Below are 8,549 nucleotides of genomic sequence, written 5' to 3'. Positions count from 1 at the left end.
ATATGGGAAGCAACAATCTGTGTAAAGGATGGTGATATTCTCTCTTTTTCTTTTTGGGTAAAGTCATGTCACTTTTATAAAAAAAAAGGTAAGAAGGTGAATAAAGCCTAAACTATTTTTTCTCCTAAGATTCCAACTTGAATGGCTAACTAAGTGCTTTAAAATAAATATTTTTTGTAAATCCACCTCACAAATACCAAAATGGCCCTACTCATTTAATATTTAAATATTTTATTTTATTTTATTTTTCAGATTTAGTTATTTAATAAAAAATTAGATCTATCTTCATCCCATTGAATAATATCCCATTCATTCATTAATTCAAAAATTTTATGTGTATAAAAAAATCTATGTTAATATAAGAAAAGATCTGTTAAATAAGATAATACCTTCATTTTATTGATTATTTCACCATAGGTAACACTATAATTACCCCCAAAAAAAAAACTCAAAAGTGTGGCGCTTTAATAGAAAAAAGGGAGAGAATTAAGTTAAATTCATAACCAAGTTTTTAACAAATAGGAAATCCAATTTAAACTCCCTTCATCATACGATTGTAGCGTTGGAAGTGAAGCTTTTCTGGACCAAAAAACTGGTGGTATCCAAGAAATCAGTAGGCCATTTTATACCCAAAATTATTTATAAAATCCCTTTTTAATTGAAATTACCTAAATAATTAAAGACAAATTAATTCATTTTTTAGTTTGATTGGGAATTCAATTAATCATTTAAATAAATTATTTTTTTAGCAAAGTTTTTACATCCATCCCATTTCATAATTTGTATTTATACTTTAAATTTTAATTGAAAATATATTTTTTAAAAAAATTACAAGAATTTAGAGTTACGAAGATAGAAATTATATAATAAGAAAGAAACAATTTAAACATTTTAGAATTCATATATAAAAATTTAAAAGAAATATTTTTTCCCAAGTAAAATTTTATAGAAAGATGGTTAATTTTAACACATGGTTTGTATTTTAGAAAATAAATTAGGGTATTTAAAAAATAAAATTAGAAAAGGGTGTTACAAGAATTTTAAAGGGGTATTAAAAGTTATACTCTCAAGAAATAGATATGGTCATAAATGTAGCCGTTGTATAAGGTCTGTAGTCTCTGTCTCTCTCTACTATTTTTGGTCCATCCGGGCATCATCCTTTGGTACATAAGGCCTGGAGAATGCGCAGCTATCACTCTTTTCCTCTTGCTATATGTTTATTTTATTTTCTCTCCTAATTAATAGGACTAAAGGACATTTGTATAAAAAATAAGGATTTTTTTTCCCAGTGTTTCTCTTTCTCTTAATTTTTTTCTAATCTTTCAAATCCAATTAAAAAAGTTGTTTAATAATAAATAAAATTAAAAAATTAACTTAATTATTAATATCCAAATTCAAAATTCAATTTTGATCACTTATTTCCCCATCCGAGACTTAAGGAGAAAAACAATATTATGGTAAAATCTTTATCCATGCAAGAACTGAAAATAGTGATCTTCAATGGTTTGTTTTTTTTTTTTCCTCTTTAATGCCGACGCTTGAGATTAGGGGTCATTCTTATATTAAATCTATGCCAGATAAAACTCCAGTGCATTCAAAATAGTCGAGTCACAATGGGCCATTTTTTTTTTAATTACAGAAAAATATCATTTTATAAAAGAAATTAATGAATATTATATTTGTAAGACAAAAAAATAAATTAATTAAACACGGCACTTTCCCCAATAGGATAGAGAAAAAAAAATTAAAACAAGTTCAAGAAGTACAGCTTTTGAAAGTCAACAAAACACATTTGGAATTTCTCCTTCATCACACCATAAAAAAGTCGAAAAAAGGTCATCATATTTCAAGAAGTGGATGAAAATTTTTCCCTAATTACAGGAACTTGGAAAGTTTCACTTACCTTGAAGACTTCTTTTTTTTTTTTATATATATGAAGACCTTTATGCACAAGGTGGCTTTATTAGTGGAGGTGGCTCTAATCACCTTTGGGTAAAATCTAACAACATCCATATATAAAATCTTAATGGGATTGAGAAAAGATAGTTGTATCTTAAAAGTTTCGGTACTAAAATATTTGGTAAACATTAAGTATTATAATTTGAAAACTTAATTGATATAATTTTACACTTGTATGATAAAAAATTTATTATATCTTTATTAATTTTATTAAAATTATATTTACTATATATTATTAACTTTTATTTAATAATTATAATTTTTTTGGACAGTAACTGTATTTCAAAAGTTACATCACCTCAACCCTAAGAGAGGACGTGATTATTACGTTATATTTATTAGAGAACAAAAATATATTAATAATAATATAAAATGGTGGGGCTATTATTTACTGATTTATGTTATGACATAGGAGATCTAATACAAATGACAATAAATGTTTATTACAAAGGAAGCCAACTAATTAAAATACCGAAATTGTAGAAACATATATGACCTTCTTTAGTATCAAGCTTGAATATTGATAATAGTTTAAATATAGTTTCTAATCTACCTTAATTGAAAAAAATTAAGGATCAATTACTCATAATAAAATGTTGTTTTGTCATTTTCTCTAGTGCAATCATTCTTGCATGATCTGAACCAAATTTGATTACTTCTCAAAATTTTCAAGAGGTCAAAAATGGCAGGAAATTCTAGATTATTGGATAAATTATAGTGAAAACAAGAAGTATGTAAGTTAACATGTGAACAAATTGAAAAAAGGGAAAAAGAAAACGAACCCTTTATTAATTATTAATTTATTGTGGCAGATAAATCCATGTTCTACGTATAGAGAGTCAAAATAATTGACTTACAAAGGTTTAATTTCTTAGGGCATGATTAACGGTTTAAACTACCATATGCAAAGCCGAGCCATAAATACCTGAAATTACGATCAAGTGGACCCTTGATGTTAATTAAGATTAATCACGCCATCACTCATGGCTTTATAATTCCTTTATATAGTCCCCTCAAGTTCAGCTATCTAACCCCACCTCTCTCTGAGTTTAATTCAATCTCCGAAGATAAGAAAGAAGAAAATGTCAAATATTTCAGTCTTTCTTATCTTCTTCTTCTCTCTTTTGATTCCTAATTTGGTTTCATCTTCATCAATTCAAGACCCCGAACTCGTTGCACAAGATGTGCACAGGTAACTAATAATACTTTATTATATATTTTAGTTTAAGTTTTAATTTTATGTAGGCTACATTAATTTAATTTTTTCTTATTGTTTATTTAACAGGAGCATCAATGCTTCTCGGCGGAACTTGGCCTATTTGTCTTGTGGAACTGGAAACCCTATTGATGATTGCTGGAGATGTGACCCAAATTGGGAGAGAAATCGCCAAAGATTAGCTGATTGTGCCATTGGATTTGGCAGGGATGCCATTGGAGGAAGAAATGGTCGAATTTATGTGGTCACTGACTCCGGCGACGATAACCCGACAAACCCGAAACCGGGGACTCTCAGGCATGCGGTGATTCAAGATGAGCCATTGTGGATTATATTCAATAGAGACATGGTGATTAAGCTGAACCAAGAGCTGGTTATGAACTCTCACAAGACAATTGATGGTAGAGGTGCAAGTGTTCACATTGCCGATGGGCCATGCATTACCATACATTTTGCTACTAACATCATTATCCATGGCATTCACATACATGATTGTAAGAAAGCTGGCAATGGGAATATAAGAGATTCACCTGAGCATTCTGGATGGTGGGATGCGTCGGATGGTGATGGGGTTTCCATATTTTCAAGTCAGCATATATGGATTGATCATTGCTCATTGTCTAATTGCCAAGATGGACTCATTGATGCCATCCATGGATCCACTGCCATCACCATTTCTAACAACTACTTCACTCATCATGATAAGGTCATGCTCTTGGGCCACAGTGATTCTTATACTCAAGACAAGAACATGCAAGCCACTATTGCCTTTAATCATTTTGGAGAAGGGCTAGTACAAAGAATGCCGAGGTAATTAATTAATTTAATCAATTTGATATTATATTCGTACAGCATATATGTTTCATAGAATAGCATTGATTTGTTGTGTGTTTTGACAACTGCAGATGCAGGCAAGGGTATTTTCATGTGGTCAACAATGACTATACTGAATGGCAAATGTATGCTATTGGTGGAAGTGCTGCCCCTACTATTAACAGCCAAGGCAATAGATTTTTTGCACCCAATGAAAGATTTAGGAAAGAGGTATAATTAATTAACCATGCATAATGTACATTCATTTTTTTTTTCTTTTCTACTACATTCACAATAGCTTGGCTGATTGCGAATGCAAATCAGTCAACACTCTTTGAAATCGCACATGAGTAATAATAGAGGGTAAGGATTTGCACTTGTATTTAGTGGGTGGGTATCAAAACTTATTAAAAAAAAGAGAGAGAGAGAGAACAGTTCCCTACACTTCATGCATGAACGTACACTTATTGAGATTTGAAAACCAAATTAAACATGTGATGGATGCAGGTGACTAAACATGAGGATGCACCAGAGAGTGAATGGAGGAACTGGAATTGGAGATCAGAAGGGGACTTGATGTTGAATGGGGCCTATTTCCGGCAAACGGGAGCCGGTGCATCTTCAACCTATGCTAGAGCTTCCAGTCTGAATGCAAGACCATCTACTCTTGTGGGTCCAATGACCATGAGAGCTGGCGCACTCAACTGCAGAAAGGGCTCTCGTTGCTGATCATAATTTAATATTTGAAATTAGTGCATGATGATGAAGAGTCATCAGTCAATAGCCCTTTACATTCTGGCTGCTTTAATTTACTCATTAGAACTTTCTGCTTCCAGTCGCTAAGTAGCTATATCATTACCATCTCTGTGGGCGTGGACAACCTCTACGTATTGCTTTAAAAAGCTATCTCTAGGATTTTATTGTCAAGTGTGTCCATCCTTGTTATGTCAAAGAAAGCAAGCGGAGTAGTGTTGCTTTTATTATTAATTAAACGTATGCTTTTTTATGTCTAAGGTATCATATTAGTTATACAATAAGTAAACGATATTACGATCTGTCTATCTCTACTTTATGTCTATCTCTACTTTAAAGAACCAGCACGCAATTAGTGATTTAATAAAATTCAACTATATATATAGTTATATCATATATTATTAATTAGTTATATTATCTTTGATATATTTTAAAGTTCCTTACGCATGCCCTCTATTGTTAGCTGAGTGCTTGAATACACTCACAATTACTTTGAAGAAAATTTAAACAACTTATTCTTTGTAACTTTTTTTTAAAAGTAAAATGAAGGATAAAGTATCAATTTTTAACTCCCTATCTTATCAAAATTTGAATTCAAATTATTAGAAAAAGAAAATTATTTGAAAACTACTCAATCAAATTCTAGGTACGAATAATTGGATATTTACCAGATCATATACAAGTCTAATTTTTATCATACTAATATTTACTCTCATCCGAACGTGAGAACATGTTGAAAAATATCAAGAATGTGAACGTAAAAGAATTTTGCGGCATGCCTCGCCAGAAACGAAGAGAAAACGACTGAGCACACTTACTTTTTCCGTCAATCAAGCAAAAATTATCAGACGTGGGCCGGAGTCTGCAAGTCAAAAGGGCATTAACAATTATGTACTCGCGTGATCACACTGTCACAAATGACAAGATTTTATTTTGTCTTTTTTTTTTAACTGCAACCAGTTGCGTTGAGTAATGAGTATAAAAAAGTTCACGTACATGACTTTTACAATTCCAACCCCAACTCAGCTCAAAATAAGAATAAATAAAAGATAAAAGTTGATATATGTTAATGGATATTCTTAAATTTTGAATTAAAGAGAAAATTGTTTTAATTTTTTTTTTGATAAGATTAAAGTGAGATTCACGGATTTAGATCCAATGCTATATTGATTTATACTCAATTTTCCATAATTTTTTGTCAAATTTAATTAATTTTATATTTTTATCGGATAACTACTAATTTTATCTTCCAAAAAAAGTTAGTAAAAGAATTAGTTTAGCACTGAATCAAAATTCAATATTCACTGTTGAGATGCATATCATTTCTCTATCTTCTTAGCCTATTTTATGACTATATATATACAACTAGTTTTCCAATTTTGTTCAAACATAAGATTTCATCTTATTTTATAAGTGCACGTTAATTTTAATTTCCATTTGGTCCAAGTAGCTTATAGAAGCCTATAAGTCTACGCATGCCGAAAAGAATTAGATCATGAGTTAGGAGTTGCCGTAAGTCTATATCCTTAGCCCGTTAACTATTCTTAATTGATAGGTGTGATTTTTTTTTCCTATCAACCACGTCAAGTGCAGCCAGTCTTTTACTCGATAATTGTCATGGAAAAAGGATAAACACACCCCTAACGTTTAGGTGAAAGGATAAAAATCTTCCTAATGTTTAAAAAAATACATTTACACCCCTATTCACTAATGAAAACAGTAACTTTTAACGGCAATTACCGTTATACCTTTCTATCATATAAAAAAAATACAAATTTAACTTGTGGTATTAATACCATAAAATTTTATTTAAATTTTAAACTTGTATATTTAACAATTCTCCACATGTTATCATTTAAACTTGTATATTTATAACTAATTTTTTATGTTATTTATTATGGTATTAATTGAAATACAAGCTAACATTAATAACCAATTTTATTTATTTTTATTCTTGAGTAATGAATTAAATTTATTTGGCTTGAAGAGGGAATTTGATAAAAATTTAAATAGAAAAATTGGGTAATGAGGGCATATTTATAATTTTATTAATAATATATATAAATTGGATAATCAACAATTTTTTTATATACTAGAAGAGTATAACGGTAATTTCTGTTAAAAGTTACTGTTTCCGTTAGTAAATGTGGGTGTAAATGTCTTTTTTAAAATATTAGGGGGGTTTTTGTCCCTTTGTCTAAACGTTGGGGGTGTGTTTGTCATTTTTCCTAAATTAATGCATTTAAATTTTAGAATGTAGTTTTCCAAAGACATTAAGGTAGCGTGTACCTTTTGGATTGAATTAGAAATTTTAAGGAGTGAAAATCTTGGGATTGTTAGTGTGGAGTAAGAGTAGGATTAACTATTTACTTACAGTAGAATAGAAGTGTGGAATCGGAACCGGAATCTCATATATGTATTTACTTTATCTTGGATTAAGAGTAAAATATTTTAAATTATAAATTTACCCTTATTTAAAGAATCATAGTTTTTTATTACGAAATGAATAAGAAAATATATTTCTAAAACAAGCTATTTATTTTATTATTACTTTTAATCTAAGTAAATTATTATTATTATTCTTAATTATGTAAAACATAAAGTTTTTATTAATTTTAATTTTAGTTATGTAAATTAGAAATTATTGGTAAGAGCAACACAAATGAAATATTATTATTAATAATATAGTACAAAATTAATATTTTCTTAGAGTAAACAATTTATTATTATTAATTATTAATATTAAATAAATATAATATTATTAATATTAAATAAATATAATATTATTAAAATTAAATAAATATAATAATATTAAATTTTCAAATAAAGATACTTATATAGCAATATTATTAATTCCCTTTGAAAATAATAACATTATTTTTAAGTAATTTTAACTTAGAATCAATGTCAATTATTATTTTTAATAAATGTAATATTATTAAAAAATACAATAATATTATTTAAATACATATGATATTGTTATTTTTTAAATGTAACATTATTTTATTTTAATAAATGTGATTATATTATACTTAATATTTCATTTTAATGAATATAATTATGTTATATTTAAAGGAAAAGATTAAAAAAAAAAAAAAGGAAGAACACACTCCTACCTTCCCCAATGGGAGAGGAAAATTTCACTCCTCACGCCAAACATAGGTGAGACCTACAGAGTGAGATTTATGTTTCTACCCTTAAATAAGAATGTGAACACGGATTGAGAGGACTCCACACTTCTCAATCTCATTCTAATAAGTAAACGCATCCTAAACCCTTTTTCAAAGACAAAAGTCATTCAAAAATTAATTCGCATAATAGATAAGCTCATGGACTTTCAAAATTCTTTAGAATTGTAAAGGGAGGGAGTAAAACTTTTTTTTAATTATTCAATACAACTCAAAGGTCATTTATATAAAAAAGATAATAAAATAAAAAGAATAAAGTAATGATAGAGAGCCAACTCCAACCTTACTTTAGTTAGAGAAGAATAGATAAAAGTTAAGCTAATAACAAAGTTGCCTCAAATTTTAAGCTAAATAATAAACTTGGCCCAAAAATCTGCCTTCGTGGAGTGAATATCATTTTTCGAAAGAGAATACCATTTTCAAAATAATATACCAATCACCATATAATTTACCAAGATATTTAAACCCACCAAACTGCTCACAAAATCTATTTACTAAATAAACAGACTATGAAATGTTAAAATTAAAAATTTTATTTTACGAACCCCTTTCGTACCTTAAATACCCTTATTAAACTAAATTAGCATAATTTCTTTTACTTTTTTTTCACGTCTTAATTT

General features: G+C 28.6%; 1 protein-coding gene across 1 annotated transcript; it reads left to right on the top strand.

The window, feature by feature from the left end:
- The first annotated feature begins 3,041 nt into the window (after positions 1-3,041).
- LOC18053419 (pectate lyase) lies at positions 3,042-4,717 on the top strand. The gene is made up of 4 exons (XM_006447158.2): positions 3,042-3,151; positions 3,245-3,985; positions 4,081-4,219; positions 4,496-4,717. The coding sequence occupies exons 1-4, from the start codon at positions 3,042-3,044 to the stop codon at positions 4,715-4,717; spliced, it is 1,212 nt and encodes a 403-aa protein (XP_006447221.1).
- The last annotated feature ends 3,832 nt before the right edge of the window (positions 4,718-8,549 follow it).

This window comes from Citrus clementina, unplaced genomic scaffold (genome assembly GCF_000493195.1).
Source record: "Citrus clementina cultivar Clemenules unplaced genomic scaffold, Citrus_clementina_v1.0 scaffold_2, whole genome shotgun sequence".
Lineage (NCBI taxonomy): Eukaryota > Viridiplantae > Streptophyta > Magnoliopsida > Sapindales > Rutaceae > Citrus > Citrus x clementina.
Note: the sequence above shows the minus strand (reverse complement) of the source record. Positions and strands in the feature narration are given on the sequence as shown.

Bases quoted from the DNA above. Each gene is read 5' to 3' on its own strand.
- LOC18053419 (XM_006447158.2), top strand. From the start codon at position 3,042: ATGTCAAATATTTCAGTCTTTCTTATCTTCTTCTTCTCTCTTTTGATT. The intron at 3,986-4,080 runs GTAATTAATTAA...TGACAACTGCAG, and splicing joins CTAGTACAAAGAATGCCGAG to ATGCAGGCAAGGGTATTTTC. The intron at 4,220-4,495 runs GTATAATTAATT...TGATGGATGCAG, and splicing joins ATGAAAGATTTAGGAAAGAG to GTGACTAAACATGAGGATGC.